This window comes from Mus musculus, chromosome 17, assembly GCF_000001635.26.
Source record: "Mus musculus strain C57BL/6J chromosome 17, GRCm38.p6 C57BL/6J".
Lineage (NCBI taxonomy): Eukaryota > Metazoa > Chordata > Mammalia > Rodentia > Muridae > Mus > Mus musculus.
The window spans coordinates 49,081,060-49,100,244 of record NC_000083.6 but is presented as its reverse complement, the minus strand read 5'-3'; the positions used below and the strand labels follow the sequence as shown (position 1 = coordinate 49,100,244).

The 19,185-nt window shown below is 45.4% G+C and overlaps 1 protein-coding gene across 2 annotated transcripts in view; it reads right to left on the bottom strand.

The window, feature by feature from the left end:
* Window positions 1-2,653: 2,653 nt before the first annotated feature.
* Lrfn2 (leucine rich repeat and fibronectin type III domain containing 2) overlaps window positions 2,654-19,185 on the bottom strand; it is a 166,002-nt gene continuing 149,470 nt past the window's right edge. The window contains exon 4 of one of the 2 annotated variants that reach the window (XM_006524896.3): window positions 2,654-3,994. In XM_006524896.3, coding sequence (XP_006524959.1) covers window positions 3,977-3,994 — 18 coding nt within the window. In that variant the 3' untranslated portion in view covers window positions 2,654-3,976. The remainder of the gene's footprint in view (window positions 3,995-19,185) is intronic. The other variant, NM_027452.3, reaches the window with a different exon arrangement.

Here is a 19,185-nt window from a genome sequence, read left to right as displayed (position 1 = left end):
ACCATACTTATTTTAAAGCAGGGTCTCATGTAGCTCAGGTTGGCTCACAACTCACTGAGTAGCCAAGGTTCACCCTGAACTCCGGATCTCCTTGCCTCTACTCCTACTGCTGGAATTTTAGGCAGGCTTTTGAGACATAATCTTATCTGCTTCTGGGCTAAAGTGGATGGGAAGGTACCCATGATTCCCAAGGCCCTGAAAGGCAGTAGCCACAAACCAAGAAATTAAGAAGGCTGGGCTTGACTGGTAGAGTTGGCTCATTGGTGGCCAGATGTAACAAGAGGAACACTAGGGGAGGCTAAGGACAAATTTCTCCCTTCTTGGAGATAAGTCTTCTTCATTTGTCCCAAGGAGACAGGCCCACTCCATGTGTCAGAAGACTCCCACAGCTTGTGTGTGAACTTGGCAGGAATCAGAGTCTCCTAATGTTTTCCTAGACACAGGTGTGGGGGAAAGTGATTAGTTCAATGTCATCTTTAGAAAACCAAGAGTTTCCTGAGAAATAACCATCAGACATCCACACTCACGAGAAGACTCTCTTCTCTTTTCCCAGGCAGCGTGGTGTGGTTGTATTAGAAAAGTGTACATTTTACCTGACTTTTTTAAAATAAGGAGAAGATGGCCACTTACATTCTGACATTGAGGGCATTGCTTCCCTACTCAGGTCAGGAACATAATGATCCAAAGGTAGGTCTATGTCACACCACCATGGCCCTGATTTGCCAACCAGAAGAGGCCGTAGGTTGGTCACTCCACTTCTCTTTCTGTCTTTGGAACTACTTTCCCTATGGATCATTCGAACAGGGTGGGTAGGAAATGTACAGAGGGAAATTGGGAGGGGGAGGACTGTAGGTAAGGAAGGGAAGTTTCCTTTTGGCGGTATTTTGTTTTGTTTTGAAGCAGGGTCTTATATAGCTGACCTCAAATTCATTATATAGCAAAGGGTGACCTTACACTTCAGATCCTCCTACATCCAATTCAGGCAGGGCTGAGGATCAAACCCAGGTTTTGTGCATGCTGGCCAGGCACTCTACTAGCTGAGCTACATCCCTGGCCTTGGAAATGTCCTTCCATTGGGTTGGTATGACAGAGAAGAGACACTTCCTGGTGCCCAGGCTAGCATAGAAAATGGATTTGTGGTTTCTGGAGACACCAGTCTGGTGTTCAATTGATTTTGTAAGAACTGGAAAATGAGAGCATCGGGCAGAAAAAGGTACTGAAGGGGTGGGGGGGGGGGAACAGGTGTGGTATCTGAGGCTGGAGTCACAGGTCATCTGCAGAGACAGTGTCAATTCTATTAGGTGTTCCTGGGTGGGTGAAGCCCAGAATGTTCTCGCCTGCATGTTTTGCAAGCTGTGTAACTGGCATTTAGAAGAAGCAAGTCCAGGCTAGACTGAATGAGTCAGGAAGACAGAAAAGAGAGAGAAGGAGTGTGCTTGCTATGAGGAGAGAGCTAGAAGGCAGCAGAGAGAGGCCAGGAAGGACAGAGACAGGGTGCTGCTCTTTGTCTAAAGCAGTCTTTCCCCAGCTGTGTGGGAGCAGAAGTAGGATTCATGCCCAGGTAAACATGAACCCAAGAATCTCTTCTGTTCCCATTCCATTACCTTCATGGCCAGATACTCCACAGGGAATCACAAGAAGGCACCCCCCCCCAACAACACACACACATTCACACACACCCCAACATGAGCACCCCAAACCATCGTTTGGAAAATATAAAGTCTGCAGTCAGAATTACCCTTGGGGAGGCAGCAATTGGGGAAGAAGGGATAGGGGTCATGGAATCTGAAAAAAAAAAAAACTTCCTCAGGCTATATATAACCTTGACCTACATTGTAATTGGTCACATTAGACAAACTTCATGCTCTAGGGAGAAGGAGGACCATCTAAGGATGGGTTAATCACAGATACCTACCAAGCTCTGGAAGAATGTTTTTAAGAAGGTTCAGCTTCTGTTTCAGACTTCTAGCATATTCCCATTGTGCCAAGGGAATGCTGGGACTGTTCTAGTGGCTTGTGTCCCTTGCTCCACTCCAGTATACATCATACATCTAGAGTCAGGAAGACCTAGTTCATGTTTGGAAGCCTTCTAGAACCTCCCAAGGGTTTTTCCAGGTGGGAAACTGAGGTTTGAAATGAGAAAGGGCATTTTTATTTCCCATGCCATTCGGTGGCCTGTTCTCATGGCTCTAGAAACCAGACTTAGGGTCTAAAGTGCCTTCCTAGAGCCTCATCCACTTTCCCAAGAGTGCCTCTGATCAGCAGAGGTTCTTGCCCAGGAAAAGGAGCTGCATCCTCAGAATAAGATCTATTCTACCTTACACCATGAAGCCTTTTCTCAGTCCAACCTGCAGCCCTGGGTTAACATTCTAACTTAATCTGTTGTGCTGAGCTGGGTGTCATGTCTGGGAAACAAAGGAAACTAGGACATTCACACATCTCAGAGCAGGCTAGGCTGTAGGGTTGGCTAGGGGTTATAGAGTCTCTGGGTAGGTGGTTCCACAATATACTGAGAGTTTTGTTGACTTGCAATAATTACCTACTCTCCCCATTCCGTACCAACACACGCTCTCACATCTCACCCTCCACCCTGTTGGGCACACACTTTCACAAGTAGAGGACACTCTCAATTACCCATAAGAATGAAGAGGAGTCTGGGAAATGGAAAAATAAATTAAGAAATCAAAACAACACTGGATCCATAAGCAATCCGAAGCCGCTTGCTTGTCGCTACATTTGTGAATAGAAAGGCAGTTGTTGGCCTCTCCAAACACTCAGGGCTCAGTCTGACACATGAGCGAGTCCCATTCCCTGAGCACACCCCGCTGGGTGGTGGGGACAGGCCTGGGAAGGTGACATGGGGAAGGGGGTGTAGCTGGGCAGAAGGACATGAGGCTGTTGACAGGGAGACAAGACTGTCCCTGGATGTAAACATCACCATGGAAACTCCACAAATACTTGCCAGTGCTGACTCCGACTCCTTCCTCTCCCACTTTGAGGGTGGGAGGGAGGGTACTCCTTCCCTGGCTACACAGTACTTTCCATTACCCACTCTGAGCTGCCAAATGTCCCCCGGGCTCCCACCAGGTCACTCTCCTCAAAGGGCAAGAGCATGCCATTGACAGACAGGCTGCGCTTCGTCCAGATGTTTGAGACCCGCCTAGGGGGACTGTAGCCACCAGGAACAGCTGCAGCTGCAGCTGCAAAGTCCCCCATGTCAAAAGAGTGGCTTCGTTTGGCCTTGCCCTCCAGGGGCAAAGGGAGAAGACTCCTGGCACGGGTGGCCGGGGGCCCCAGCAGTGGCTCTCGGTCTGAGTGGTGGCCTCTGGATGATGTCCCTGCCCCTCTGCCTGCTGGAGTCCTGGAGTCTAGAAGTTCTTCTTTCCTTTGACTCTTGAGGTCCAGGGAGGCAAAGGCTCCCATCAAGCGGTCAAGGCTGGGCTTGGGACGAGGAGCTGGGGGTGGGAGCCTCCAGGGACCCCGGCCCAGCCCCGCGGCTTCCCCGCTGCCCAGTGAGCTGGAAGAAGAGGAGTCACAGGCCCTGGCCAGGCTGGTACTGAAGTCCATCAACTCATTTCGCACCACAACTTTGGGTGGTGCCTGAGGAAGCTGGCCAACGGGTATCCCACCCAGAGGTGGAGGCTGAGACCCATTGGTCTGCGAGTACACATTGCTGACAGTGGCGGCTGCCATTTTTCCTGGGGTGTCGTGGTTGCAGACCTTGTACCGCACCATGAGGATTACAATGAAGACCAGCAGTGTGGCCACAATGATACCTCCGATGACCAGAATCATGGTGCCCCCCAGGATCTGACTGTGCATAGACTGGCATTGTGGGTAGTCGGCCTTGGTGAAGAACTGGGCACAGCCCACAATGTTGGTGGCTGTGAGCGTCGTGGCTGTGTCGTCCCACATAGCCAGTACGCACAAGTCGTAGCCCGTTCCGGACACCAGGTTGTTGACCACGAAGGCCTTGTTAGAGGCTGGGATCATCCTGGGGAGAGAGGCAGACACAGAGAATAAGAGAGGGTAGGACGATGGGGAGAAACCCCAGGCAGATATAGAGTAATAGAGACATGTGCAGGCCTGCTGAGAGGATGGCAGAGACTGAAAAAGAGAGACAAATAAAAAGTGAAGAGAGGTAGGAGAGAGGAAAGGGGAGAGGAGAGGGAAGAGTAGGGAAGGAGTCAAGAGTTATGAGTGTAGCATAGAAAACAGTGAAGCAAAGATAGACATGTCATCTGGAAAGTCCAGGAGATTGTTGGTGTGAAAGAAAAGACAAGAGAGAAGTATTCTGGGATGGCATGTCAGAGAAAGGAGGAAGATGGAGAGCACCTTCTCCAGGTCTGGTAAAGTAAGTGCCCAAAAGATTCAGAAACTAAGGCGATGAATGCAAAAGTGGACGAGGGATATAAAATGATGGTTGTTAAGTATGGATGGTGGTGGGGGGCTCTAGAAATGTCTGTGGTAGCCTGAGAGCTCCTGAATGGACCTTTCAGAAGCCTGGAAACAAGCTCTAAGACCTTTGCCATGGCATCCTTCTTCTGCTGGGTCCAGAGATGAATTCTGGGCTGTTCCATAGGCAATCCTGTAGAGAGGTCAACCTAAGCCTAAGAGTACCCACTCCAGCTTTCCTACCCTCTTCTCCTCCTCTAAGGTCTTCCACTCCCTGGTCCCCTGTGAACAAAATGTCTCCTTAATGACACCCCCCCCCCGAGTCTCAAGCTCAGAGCCAAGCAACGTAACTAAGATATTAAATATGAAATACCAATGCCTGAAGACTTTCACCTGATAACAGGTGGAGAGGATGGAGCTGACAGTTAATTGACAACCCATAAGAGTACAGCCCTAGGGGCTGCCATTTTCACCCTGGCTGGCCAGTGAGGCCCCACAGATCAGCACCTTAGATCTGTCTGGGACTTTGCAGCCTTCTCTTTATCCAGACACCATGACCATCTAAAGAGACAATAACTGTACTCTTAATTCATAGAGTAAATAGAAATGGCTAAGGTCCAGAGAAGGTAGATGGTTTTCCAAAGCTTACATAAATAGGACTATACCTCACTCATGGACAAATATGGGAATATGTTTTCTCCTTCTAGTGAAAAAAATCGTTATTGGTAGTGGGATGGCAAGATGGCTCAGGAGGTAAATGAGTTTGCCTCACAACCCTCGTGTCTTCCTAATGGAAAATCAACTTTCCGAAGTTTACTTCCTACTTTCATACATGTCTCATTACATATGTGCATGCACACATACGAACACACTATCGAACCAGTGATTTTAAAAGAAATTCTTCTTTTTATTATATTTTATTAATTTATTTTCTGTGTGGAGAGAGTGATGCATGCTTGCATGTCATGAAGCATGGGTGGAGGCCAGAGTCTGTTTTCTCCTTCTATCATGCGGAGCCCAGAAATTGAACTTAGGTTTTCAGGCTTTGGGGCAAGTGTATTTACCCCAAACTATCTTGCCAAACTATAAAGTTTTGTGGTTGTTGTTGTTGTTGTTGTTGTTGTTGTTTTGTTTTGTTTTGTTTTAAATCCTCACTGGCCTCAAGCTGATTAGCTACCCATTTCTCAGAAGCACTGCTCAGAGTCCTCTGGTCCATAACCATTTACAAGATTCCAAGACTGTTGGGTTCTCTGCTTGGGAGGATTCAAGAATGGGTCATGGTGTGACCAGGACTGCAGAAGACACAGAGGTCCACCAGCTCCTTCTTCTGGGGTCCAGGGATGCCAGTCAGAGCCGACGCTAATTAACCCCACTAACAACAGAGCCCACTGTTAAGTGTAAGCAAGGCAACCTGACATGCCCTTTGTTTGTCCTCTAAGTTCTTCAGGACTGGCTGGCACGATCTTCACTTTGCAGATGGGGAGGCAACACCAGACCCAGGCCAGGTAGTGCAGCTATGGGCTGTGGTGAGACAAGCCCTGAATTGTCACAATGGCTTGTGGGTGCTACAAGAGCACACCCCTGAGAGGGTGGATTGTGTCCCTGTGCCTGCGACACTTGCTATAAAGCACACCATTCTGCACTTAATATATCTAACCTTAGCAGCTCCGGGATGTGAGATCATGAGCCTCGAAGTCAGTTTGAGGCTAGCTGTATTTTCTTGGGGAACAGAAATGGCTATGTTGGCAGTACAAATAACTGTAGTGTCAGAGGGGGGAAGAGGGTTGACTCAGTAGTAAAGAGAACTTGCTGCTTTTTTAGAGGACCTGAGTTCAGTTCCCAGCACTCATATCAAATAGCTCATAACAGCCTGCAACTTCTGCTCCGGGGCATCTGACACCCAGAAGGCATGTGAACACACACACACACACACACACACACACACACACATACACACATACACACACACACACACACACACACAGAGAGAGAGAGAGAGAGAGAGAGAGAGAGAGAGAGAGAGAGAGAGCACAGAGAGCCCAGTTGGCAGAATCAAGATTGCTTTTACCAGTAGCAGCCTCAATGAGAACTAGTTCTCATTGGGCCTCTCTGTGTGCTTGGAAGTTTATACACATGGATTCATTCAATTTCTTGTCACTTCAAAGGAAGTTATTACTTGTCCCCCATTTTATTGCTCTCAATTAGAGAGGTAGGAAGCTGCTCACTTGGCACTTTCCCTTTGGAGAAATGACAGAGCTAGGACCAAGATGCACAGATGTGTGTGTGTGTGTGTGTGTGTGTGTGTGTGTGTGTGTGCATCCCAGATGTAAGCCATTTTTAAGGTGGCTTGTCCACCTTGACTTTTTGGAATAACATCTCTCATTAGCTTGGAGTGTACAAGTTAGGTTAGGTTGGCTGCTCAGCAAGCCCTAGGGACTCTGGTTTCATCTCCTACTGAGCTTTTCATGTAGTTTCTATGGCCTGAACTCAGGACTTCAGTTCACAATATGAGCTTTAATGACTGAGGAATCTTCCTAGCCCCGGGAATGATATTCTTCTTAGTCCAAAGCAAGACAATAACTGTCTTCAGGCATCCATTAGTTCAACGGCCCAAGAGAGCCATGTGAAGTGGGTGCTAGTAAAAATTTAGAGCTTTAAATGGAGCTCATCTCCTATCCATGACTTTTTTCATACCCTATCAGAAAAGTTATTCAGTCATCCTTGAAGCAAGTCCAGAATCCCGGGCTTCTCATGCATTCCTGCCTACACCTCATCAATCAAGTATCTCTACAAGCTTTCCGGCTCCACATGTGGGCCTCTTCAATTTGGGACCTGGATGTAAAACAATTTAGCTCTTGAAATACTTTCTAAGGGACAAGAACTACCTGTGACTCACAAATGACTATCAAGCTCCTCATCAGAGATGGCAACCTAGGCTACCTCTTAGTCTTACTCACCCTTATAAACCCACTAACTTTTCTTGTTCAGGTAAGAGCATCCCAAGTCAGTCAGAAACTGTAGTGGCAGAAGGCACAGTCTAGAGCTCAGCAGTTAAGAGTACATACTGCTGCTTTTTTTTTTCTCTGAGACAGGGTTTCTCTGTGTAGCCCTGGCTGTCCTGGAACTCACTCTGTAGACCAGGCTGGCCTCGGACTCAGAAATCTGCCTGCCTCTGCCTCCCAAGTGTTGGGATTAAAGGTGTGTGCCACCACCGCCCGGCTACATATTGCTTTTGTAGAAAATCTGAGTTCATTTTCTAACACCAACATGGTGTGCCTCACAGCTGCTTGTAAATTCAGCTCCAGGGGTTTCAATTCCCTCCTCTAGACTTCACAGGTAACTACAATCATGTGCACATAGTAACACATAGACAGACATGCATACACATAATGAAAAGATATTAGTGAGTCTTTAAATTACAGGTCATGGCTACTCTATGGGATCATTTAACATGTAACTAACCATGACTGTTATAAACATTTCAGAAACATTTGAATTTTTCTGAATGTGCAATAACCTCAAATTAATTCAAGGTCAAATGCACAATGTATCTAGTGTATTTCTGGAAGCATGCACCTATGCTATATCACGTGACAACTGAAGCCTTGATTCTGAACACACAATGTGTACACATTCTACTATCTGTAATGTCACACCAACCAAAGCCAAAAAACTCTGCCCAAAACACCTCAGACTAGACTACTATATATTTTAGCAGTTTTTACTATATATGCAAAGAGTTCTGCCCCCTATAGAAACATACTGGTTTAATTATACAAAGCAAAACTTGCTATTTTCCTGGCATCCTTGCCTAACATGTAAGTATCAAATTATGCGTCTTTGGATTGTATTGTGTTTGATTTTAAAAACTGTTATTTGAGTTGCTGGCTTGAGTTTTATAAAAATTCAAATTAAAATATTTTTTGGCTTGGGATTGGGACAGAATTTCTGTCAATATCTTTTGAAATAGCCATAAATATCTTTCTGCCATTTTATATTATATATTTATGCAAAGTGGCATTCTCAGTATTGTAGATTACAAAATCAAAATATCAATCAACTCTGAAAAATGTTGAAGATACTTCACATCATTCAGTATCAAATATTCAGCCAAGATTTAATTCTTTATTTAAAAATAAACAAGTGCATCCATCTCATTAGTATGCAAATTTGCATTGCTCTTCAACACATGGTAAAATTATATGTATACCAAGGAGTTGTTAAAAAATCAATCTCTTGATGGTCTGTTATCAATAAGTCTTTGAATTGTATATCTATTTTATAAACCTACATACCTGGAATCTTGTGATTTTCTTCATTAGTAAGGGGTTTTGAGTAGTAATAGTTTCAGAATCTATTGCATAGGAAAACAAAAGACTATACAAAAGGACTGATTCATTGAAAAGGGAGCAGTCATGGCACAAAGGACCAAAATGCAATAGCAATGACAATGGCCAATATCAGCCAAACTGTCACATCTCACTGCTCCAGGGAAGAGAGAAAATCATGCAAGTACAGTCCACAAATGGATGCTGGTCTATATAATATTTGTCCCTACTCAATGATCAGACAATACAGAAACTAAATAACTTTTACATCAATTTAGCACTGGCTGTCACATGCAAGCATGTGATAGATTTTCTGATAATTTATTCTGATTATATTCTCCTAAAATCCTTGGTCTGCAACAAATTAAGAAGAAGCAAAGTGGGTCCTTCTTAGGGAGTGCTCTGAGAGTCAATAATTTAGAAGATGGCTTCCTAACATCATCCAGCATTATGGATCCTCTAGTTCTTCCCTATCTGCCTTGATAAGTTCTAGAATGGGGTGGGTGTGTTTCTTTTCACTTTAAGTTCTGACAAACTAAAAAGTTGCTAAACATTACTGAAGGTTCCCTAGAAGAAAAAAAAAACCACACCTTGTTGAAATACAAAGGTCTATAGAATTTGATTCTGGGGTAACCTCAGAATGTGGGAAACAAATGAATAAGATACCCAATAGCCCAGTACCACTCCCACAAGCATCTGCTGTTATCCACCCTGGTGAACCCGACTGAAGGCAGATTCCATGATCACACCGACCAGCCTTTCAAAATATAAATTAAGGATGCAGGAAAGAATGGGTCCTGGGTCAAAAGACAGCAGTTAACACTCAGCAGGATCACGACTCTGTCTGTGAAAAACATTTCTGAAGTCTTGAAGTATTATTATCGTTTTGTTGTTGTTGTTGTTGTTGTTGTTTAATGTGCACTGGTGTTTTGCCTACATGCATGGTGTTTGAGAGTGTTGGAGCCCCTGGAACTGGAGTTACAGACAGTTGTGAGCTGCCATGAAGGTGCTAAGAAATTGTACTCAGGTCCTTGGAAGAGCATCCAGTGTTCTTAACTGCTGAGCCATCTCTAGCCCATTTTAAAAATCATTTACCCTGATAGCATCACTGTTAGCTGAAAGTATGAACTGCTATTTTAGATTAAGATACTCCAAAGTGTTACATTTAATTAAACTCACATGATTTAAACACAATTTGAAACATAAACCCAACGCTTATCAAGAAACAGGCCTAAATGGCTGATTCAGAATCTCTCCTTCTCCCTCTCCCTCTCCTTTTCCCTCTCTCCCTCCCCCCTCTTTCTCTTGATTGTTTCCGACTACAGACACAATATAACCAGCCACTTTTTTCTCCTATAACTATGTGTTTCCCTTCTTGAGGACCTACCTAAACTCTCAGGCTGTGGGTCAAAATAAACCCTTGCTTTCTAAAGTTCTTTTGGGGGTATGTTGGTACCATAACAAGTCACATAACTAATATACAAGGTTTCCCATTTCCGTTCATATTTGCCAGCATCCCTTGCAGCTAATTCTGCATGTTACATTTGGCAAACAGATGGGAGGAAGTCATATGTGGTGGACTTTTAAGAGCAAGGATGCATCCCCAACATATTCCTTCTGTTCCGCACTAGCCTGTGCAGGGATTGACCTTGGCTGTCTAGAGGACAATAAGTCAAAAGCAAGTGTCTTTACTAGTGTGACATGCTGGATGGTAGAAAGCTCAAGGTATTAAATAGTATTGTACTGTTCTGCTGAAATAGTGAGGCTTCCTTGCCTCATACAGTTCCCTGGTAAGATGAGGAAATCTGAAAATTTGTCTTTACCAGTGGCCAAAACAAGAATAAACATTGGTTTGTGTTAGTGGAAGTGACTACTCTATGCCTGAAGGGTAGTCCTTGTCTGTTTTAAGTAATGAACAAACATGCCCTCTTTTATCTTCATGGTTCCTTCAGTCTCATCTCCCCCAGCTCCCCAGATCCAGCCATTTGTGTCTCCGGTCCCTCCATCAGAGACATACCACTGTTGCCCACTGAGGTACAATGATCATTTAGTGAGGCCTTGTTAACTACTTGCTTTAATTCCTGTTTTTGCATCCCTATCACCTATCTTCACAGCCCCACATCTACAACCCATTCTGGATAGCTTCTACATCTTGCTCCCATAATAAACAATATCCTATTAAACAAAGGCAGATAACCTGTCATCATCATCACCTAGGGCCATGAGTCTCAAAGTGGGTTGTGTCCTTCCCAGGTAGAAAGAAGCTGGGGTTGGTTCAGTGGTACATATGTTCACACTCACAAGTTCTTACCCTATGACACACAGTTTGTATCAAACAGCATCTCTACTTTATGCAGTAACAATCATAGATGGAGAAACTTAGTCCAATAAGCAGATAGACTACTATCTCAAGTCCCACCCAGCCAAAAGTGGCTGGGCCAGTGTCACAAGCCATTTGGCCCTCTTTATCTGCATGTGCTACGTCTCCAAAATCAATACATTATGCCCTAGAATTATTTGAACAAAAATTTCTGAATATATGCATGTGTGTGCTGCCTATATTTGTCTCTGTATGTGAAATATGTGTGTGAACGTGTTTGGGTGTGTGTATGGGTGTCTTTCAGGTGTATTTGCAGACCAGAGCCATGTTTTCTTCATTAAACTTGGAGTGCAATGATTGGCTAAAGTAGCCTAGGTATCCAGAAAACTCAGAGGTCTCCTGTCTTGGTCCTGCTAGTGCTGGGGTTACACATATACACACACCCTCTTATTTGCTCTACTTTTTTACATGGATTATGGAATCCAAACTCAGGGATTCATACTTGCAAGACAAACTCTTTGCCCACTGAGCCACTTTTGCAGATCCTGTATATTTTTTTTCTGGTCAATATTACTGAAACAAACAGCTCTCCAATTATTTAGACCGTATTGACATTGTTTTCAGTATTGAAAGAGGTGTGTAGGAAGGAGCTCCAGTGTTCTGAGGCATTGTGAACGTTACATGCTTATAAAGCACTTGAGTGTAAATTTTGGTGTGTTAGAGAGGTGCCCTGTAATCATTTGTCTTCATACACCAAAGATTAACAGCACTGTGTTATCCTGAACATCAGGGTAGAATTAGAGCACCTACAGAATTAGAGCTTGCCAGAAAACATGTTAGTGTTAAAGCTGGCTGTTTTATAACAACTCACAAAGAAAAAATACACAAGCAATGGTCCTGACGGACATTTATTGATGCTTACTAATGTTGAAGCTATTCTGAATATTTTGTACATGTTAATTTAGTCCTTTTAGCAACCCAATGTGTAGGGGCAGGGAACTATCATCCATCCTTATGAACTGATGAAGAAATCAAAATTGTCAAAGTGAGGTGACTTGCTCAAAGCCTCACAAGAGTAAGTTTATGCTCAGCCAAAATCTGAAATCTGGATATAGTTTTTCAGAATAGATAATTTTTTTAAAGCTGGGTATGAGTATGAGGCTTGTTAGTCAGCCAGTACAGCCAAAAGGGTAAGTTCCAGATCATTCGGAGACCCTTTTTTAGAAATTTAAAACAGAGGGCTTGGAGAGATGCCTGGATGTTAAGAGTGCTTTTTGCTATTACACAGGACCCAGGTTTGGTTCCCAGGACCCTTGCTGGGTGATGCAACCACCTGCAGCTCCAGATCTCAGGTATCTAATGCCTTCTCCTAGATGCTATGGAGTGTCCAGCATACATGTGGCATACAGACATACACATTCATACACAGAAATAAAAAATAAGAACAAATAAAACATAATTGAATGGTGCTCCTGAGGAAGGATATCTAAATTTGACCTCTGACCTCCACATGCATGTGTATACAAATGCATGCACATTCGAGCACACATATGCTCTCATACACATAAACCAAAGCACATGTGCACACATACCCCAAAGAATGCATACTGTAAAACAGCCATGATGGACATTATCTGAAGATCAAGTTCAAATCTTATGCCATGATATGCTGGATAAGCTGCCTTCATGGGACATTCATTTGGGATGGATGGATGGATGGATGGATGGATGGATGGATGGATGGATGCTTATATGGCTTTCTGTCCTCAAGAAGCACTGGGGTACCTTGCTCTGATTCCAGCCTCCAAGCACATAGTACTCATGTGAATACTCTCCAATAGGAGCTGTCATTTTATGAGGATACTCAGCATGATGAAGGTGTGGCATTGACTGAAGCTGCTATAGGGATTACTAGGCTCCTGTGGCATCCTGTCCTCTGCCTTGCCCTGTGAAGAGGTGACTTTCCTACTGGTAGGCAAGAGAAACACACTCAAAATGTGCCCCTGTTGTGTTTCTACTGATCCTCCCTAACACCTCTGCCTCTAATAAACAGGCTGGCGGGGACAGAGCAAGGCTGTAGATAAAATAAAAAAAAAAAAAAAAAAAAAAAAAAAAGAAAAGAAAAGAAAGAAATTATCAGGAGACATCTCTGTCCCACTTTGGGCTGGACGGGTGGTCACAAAGAGATTGTGGGAAGAGGCTGGGGGATGAACATCCTCTGTTCCCACCCACCAAACGTACCACACTCAGACCCAGGCAATTCATTGACTTCTGTGTGAGCTGGGGCAAATCACCTTTCCACTGTGCTTCAGCCACTTCTTATGTTCTAGAATACTGCAAGTATATTGCCAGAATGAGCTGGTTAGCAGGGTATTGCTGCCAGAGGACTATGCCAGTAGGTCCCCAACTACAAATATACACAAGGTTTAACACACAAGCTCCCTGGGCTCTGGGCTCAAATCCTCTACAACTCACTGGCTGTGTGTTTGTTACTTCATTTCTCAGACCTTTGGTCTTCCTGTTTGTAAAATAGCTTACAACCTTGCTTAAACTTATATGAAGATTATATATGATGTGTGAGTATGTGTACACTGGCCCATGTGTGTGTGTGGGGGGGGTGGCACATGTGTGTGCACATGTACATGTTCATTGGCCATAGCAATCACTAGGCAAGAGAAAGCAACTGAGGCTGTTGTCAACCATGAGTCTATACTAAGGAGTGAGCATTTGGAACCATGCCCTTAAGGGAAGCTGTCCAGGGTGGCTAGGCCCAGAACTTGCCTACCTGTCTACTTTACCCTGTCCTTTGCTACCTCTGCTCCTTTGTGACCTCTCAGTAGATGCCCTACTCACAGGCAGGTTGACCAGATGTACAAAAAGTAGTATCTCCATACTGTGGAGACATAGAGGTTCCTGGGGCTCACTGGCCAGTCAGTCTAAACAATTGGAGAACTCCAGGTTTAATGAGAGACTGTCTCAAAAATCAAGGTGGAGAACAATAGAGGAAGCAGCCAGTGTCAACCTCTGGGTAGGGCCATGTCTCTGTGAGGTGGATGGAGCTGACGATGTTACCTCCTAGAGTGCTCTACAGCTCAAAGGTTTTCAACACAACTAAAGCCCAGAGCCAGTTTTCTTTGGAGTCCCCAGAGGCCATTACCTTCTTTCCCTCCCCTTCTGCACACAGGATACCCACCACAGGCTGGAAGAAGAGCAGTCACTCCTGGCAGTTGGTGATTTACTGATGTCTTTATCCACAGTCTGATATTTCACGGTTCCCAGGGCTTTGCTGGAGTAAATATGACCTTTTATCCTTCGCTTTGTTTAAGACTCAAGGTCAACAGCCCAGCTGTGATCTACCAGTTACTTTGTCTGCCAGACATCCTTGCATTAGAAGCTCACACCAGAGATTCACAGCTCCACTCTTAGCCCTTCTTGCCTGCCTGGCTGGTGGTGCTAGGGATAGAAAGCTGTGACCATGTGGCTCTAGGGAAAAGATGGCTCTTGGAGGGCTGAGACTAGGTCATTACTCTCTGCTGCTGTCTGCCCCAAGTCTGCCTGTTGTTAGGGTCAAGGCATGGCCTGGTTTTGGGTTTTTTGTTTTTTTTGTTTTTTGTTTTCTTGTATGCTCAGAGGTGGTGATAGCAGCCAGTGTAGCTGTGACTCAAATTGTAAGTTATAAATTAGAACGCCTGAGAACTCGGCCACCATTTCTGTCTGCAAGGAGAAGACCTGCATCTACCTGACTCAGATGGACTCTTCCAGTCCCTCTAAGCCACATCCTGCCCTCAATTCAAAGCTTTGTTCCTCAGATATCATTAGCACTGCCTGAAAAACTTCTTGCACTTGTGTAAGTGCGACTCCTCTGAAGTGCCCGCCCACTTTCTACTTGTCTGTGGGTGGATGACAGGAGAGTCAGCTGGGCTCATACATTCTCTGTTTTCTCACAGCATCTCCACTGGAGATGTGGATGATAATTCTGGGGGTGTCAGTGAGGAAGAGAATAGGTAACAGGATAATGTGAAAGTGAATGGAGTCACCGGCCTTGACTTAAACATGTCATCTGTAACTATCACCCCCAGATCCACCTCACACCTCAAAGCCTCTCTTGTCCTGGGAGAAGTATGGAGACACTCTTTGTAGAGTATGGCAGACCAGGGCTCAAACTTTCTTTCTTAGGAGGCCAGAGATGAAGAGATGAGCTTAGGTTACATGCCAGGTCCGTTTGTTACATCTGAGAACTTATTCACTCCTGAGCCTTGTGGGGGATGGCCCTTCTCAACACACACACACACACACACACACACACACACACACACACACACACACACACACACCAGATCTCTATAGACGAGACCTGTCCTTAGGCCTGACTCCAAACTTATCTTCGTATAAGGACCACTGCAGCAATGTGGAGAGTGGGAGTGAGGGGTGGGGTGATTGGTAAAAGAGAAGGCTAGTGTGGGTAAGCTTGGACTGTCTTGTTCTTACTCTGTTTTTTTTTTCAAGCGGTGAAATTGGGGGAGGGGGAGGTCCCATTTTAAAGCCAGAAGAACCAAGTCCAAGATAGCTGTGCTGATCAAGGAGCTGGATAGAAACCAAGAATCTTGGCTTTTCCCTTTTCCCCATCCCAAGTTCTCTCAGGCTTTTGGCCATATACCTAGGAAATGCTCTTAGTTTTCTGTAGCTGCTAAGACTTCCACTGTGCCCTTCATAGCTTCCTCTATTGTCCATTACCCAAAGAAACCACACCAGTCCCTCCTAGTTTTCTGCCCATTATAGGCAAAAAACGAACAAATGAACAACCACCTCAGAATTTTGGGTCCTCTGATCTGTGATAGTTTGGGACGGGGTCCTCTGAGCCTTCTCACATGTAAGGTGAGGAGAGTACAATCTGAGTCTCAGCCACAGCCCACCACCTGGAAGCTTTCCCAGTCCCTGTCCTGGGGGAGAGAGAACCGCTGACTCCCAGCCACACCCACATGGAGTTTTCCAAGCTTTTCCACTCAGACCTTCTTGGCAACAGTCAAAGTCGGGGGAGGAGATGAGCACAGGCTGGGAGCAGCCTTGGCATCAGCTCAGCGAGCACGAGGTGGCATTTTGATGGGTGGTAAAAATATCTCCCAAGTGTTCAGGGCCAGCTGCCACCCCACCAGCATCGTAACTTCTCAGATCCTGTCCCCATGCCGAGAACCTGAAAAGCCCACTCTGTCCACATGTCCTAGGGGATAAAGCACAGGTCACCAAGACCCTGATCTCAGGCCACTCTTATATCTGTAATAGCTACTTCTGTCATGGCCAGATACTAGCACAAAAAGGGGGGGGGGGGCTGTCAGAAGTGCTGTGGCCAACCTAATGGGCTAATTAAACAGTATCATAAATAATGACTATCAGGGATGCTAGGATGTGGCCCAGTGAGTAGAGTGGTTGCTTAGCATCACGAGGCCCTGGGGGTCCATCTCCAGCCCGGCACAAAGCAGGTGTGGTTATACATGCCTGCAATCCCAGCATTTGGGAGGTAGAATCAGGAGAACCAAAATTGGAAGGTCATCCTTAGCTACATTGAGAGTTGGGGGCCAGCCTAAGCTACAAGAGACCCTGTAAAAAGTCTGGAAGGCAGAGTGAGAATAAAAAACAAACAGAGGAGAGAGAGAGAGAGAGAGAGAGAGAGAGAGAGAGAGAGAGAGAGAGAGAGAGAGAGAGAGAGAGAAAGAAAGAGAGAGAGAGAGAGAGAGAGAGAGAGAGGTGAGGCAGAGAAGCTGGGTCAGCAATGCAGTTGCAGGCTGAGCTATACACTGAGAAGTCAGAGTGCCTGCCCTGCTCCCTACTAGGAGTCTTTCAGGGGCCACAATAAGGTTCCCCAGCAGAGAAAAACATAACCAGTGCTCTGTCAGACGACTTAACATGGCCCTGTCTTGAGACATCTGGTAACTCCCACATCACATCCTAGTGGCTTTTGCATGGGTGTGAGTGCCAAGAGACAAGAGGCTCTCTAGACAGGGCAGGGCTCTCATCCGTCTAGAACTAATCGACCTCACTCATCTTCTCTCTAGGGCCACTTGGCTTCATCACAGCACCCCTCTGCTCTGCTTTCAAATCCTCAGTGGCTCCTCCTCCTATAAGGTAAAACCCAAGCCTTGCTCTGACCACTGAGGACCTTCCTGGTGTAGTCCCACCCCCACCTCCAACTCACTCCCTGCCACTCTGCCCCAGATGCTCCCCCACCCCCAGAGTCCTTGCTGCCTCTCTAACAGGACAACAGGACCAGCACATTCTGACCCAAGAGCATTTGTGCACTGATTCCTCAGCCCGGCTATTTCTATCACTTCAGGTCTTTGACCCCATTCCACTCCTTGGAGATGCCATCTCTGATTGCCCACAATAAACAATAGCCTAAGGCTGTCTCTTTGCTTTTTTTTTTTCCATAGTGCACATTTAAAATACAATTTTAGAGTTGGGCGTGGTAGCACACACCTTTAATCCCGGCACTTGGGAGGCAGATGCAAGCAGATCTCTCAGTTCCAGTACAGCCAGGGCAATACTTAGAAACTCTATCTAGAAAAACCAAAATTTATATTAAATTTAATTAATTAAAATAAATTTTTAAAATTTAAAGACTTATTTTATGTATGTATTTGTATATATGTATACATGTATAGTGTGGGTGTGTGTATCAGAGTGCAGGTGCCATTGGAAGCCAGAAGAAGCAGATCCTTAGCAGTTGATGTCACTGACTAGTGTGATTTGCCCAGTGTGGGTGTCAGAAACCAAATTCAAGTCTTCTGCCAGGGTAGTACATGCTTTTAACCTGAGCCTCTCGCCAGACTCTAAAACATTGTTTTGTGTTTTAAGACAAGCTTTTATGTAGCTCAGGATGATTGGACTCAAGATAAGAGTTTAGGATGACCCTGAATATCAAATCCCCCTGAATGCCTCCACCTCCTGAATACTGGGATCAGAGGCACACACCACCATATCTAGTTTCTTGTGATGCTGAGAATTGAACCCTAGGCTTTTGTGCATGCTAGACAGGTACTCTAATGGGCTACATCCACTGCCCCATATCTTAAATTCTTTCCCTCTTATCTCTTTCCCTCTTAGACCTGAAAGCTTCTTCAAAAACCAAGCCTTTGACTATATTGTTTCAACCAGGAATCTTGTCCAGAAACCCAGTAACTATTTTCTGCCTTGACTTACCTGCAAAGAGGCACCACATCTGCAACTGTAATCAGAATAGACCTCTTCTCCCTTATAGCTGCTTTTATTGGGTTGTTTTTATCATAGCAACTGAAGTAAAGCCAAAGCAACCAGGAAAGAGCAGAGAGCAGAGCCCTGCCCCTCCCCCATCCTCGTATTGGCTGCTCATACTCAGCACAGACGTAAGATAAGTGCCCCCCCACGCTGCTCTGTGTGGGAACTTCCCACAGGCTCTGCAAATCGTCTCTTTGGAGAGTTCAGAGTTCAAGTCTCAGAGTCAAAGATGAGGTGCACATGGTACAATGAGGCTGGACCAGGAGCCCTGGGTTTCTCTCTCTCCATGTAAGGAACTACCCCAGCAATGGATTGCAAATGTTCCATAGATCAATGCCAATGTAGATCCATGAGGCTGTGACCCCAGCAGTGCCTGGGGAGGTCTAAAGGTCTAAAACATCAGATGCCCAGCCTGAGCCAACTAAGTAGGTGGTGGTGGATGTCACAGCAACCAAGGGGTCCTAAGGTACAGTCTGGGTTGGAGGCTCAGCACTACAGATCAACAGGAGGAGACCCAATGCCTGGACATCAATCTTCCCTGACTCCTGCATAGCCCAGCTGTCTCCGAGGAGCCAGGTCCTATGAACACTCCTAGGAAAGGAGTGTTTGGTATCTGGTATTGCTCGGAAGCCTGTGGCCACCGGCACTGTCTTCAGGTTCCTGATGCTCCCCAAGACTCTATTACTTCGATACCACTCAAACATGTATGGATATCACAGGGCTGGTTTACTCTTACTAGGAGGGAAGTGAATGAATTTTGGGAGAGAGAGGGGTCCAGAGCTACCCTCAACTTCAGGGATGTCCCCAGCCAAAAATCTCTTCCAGAGCAAGGGGAATGAAAAGAAGAATTGGTCACCTCTCAACAGCTTGAATCTGAGATGTGTCACCTTTGAG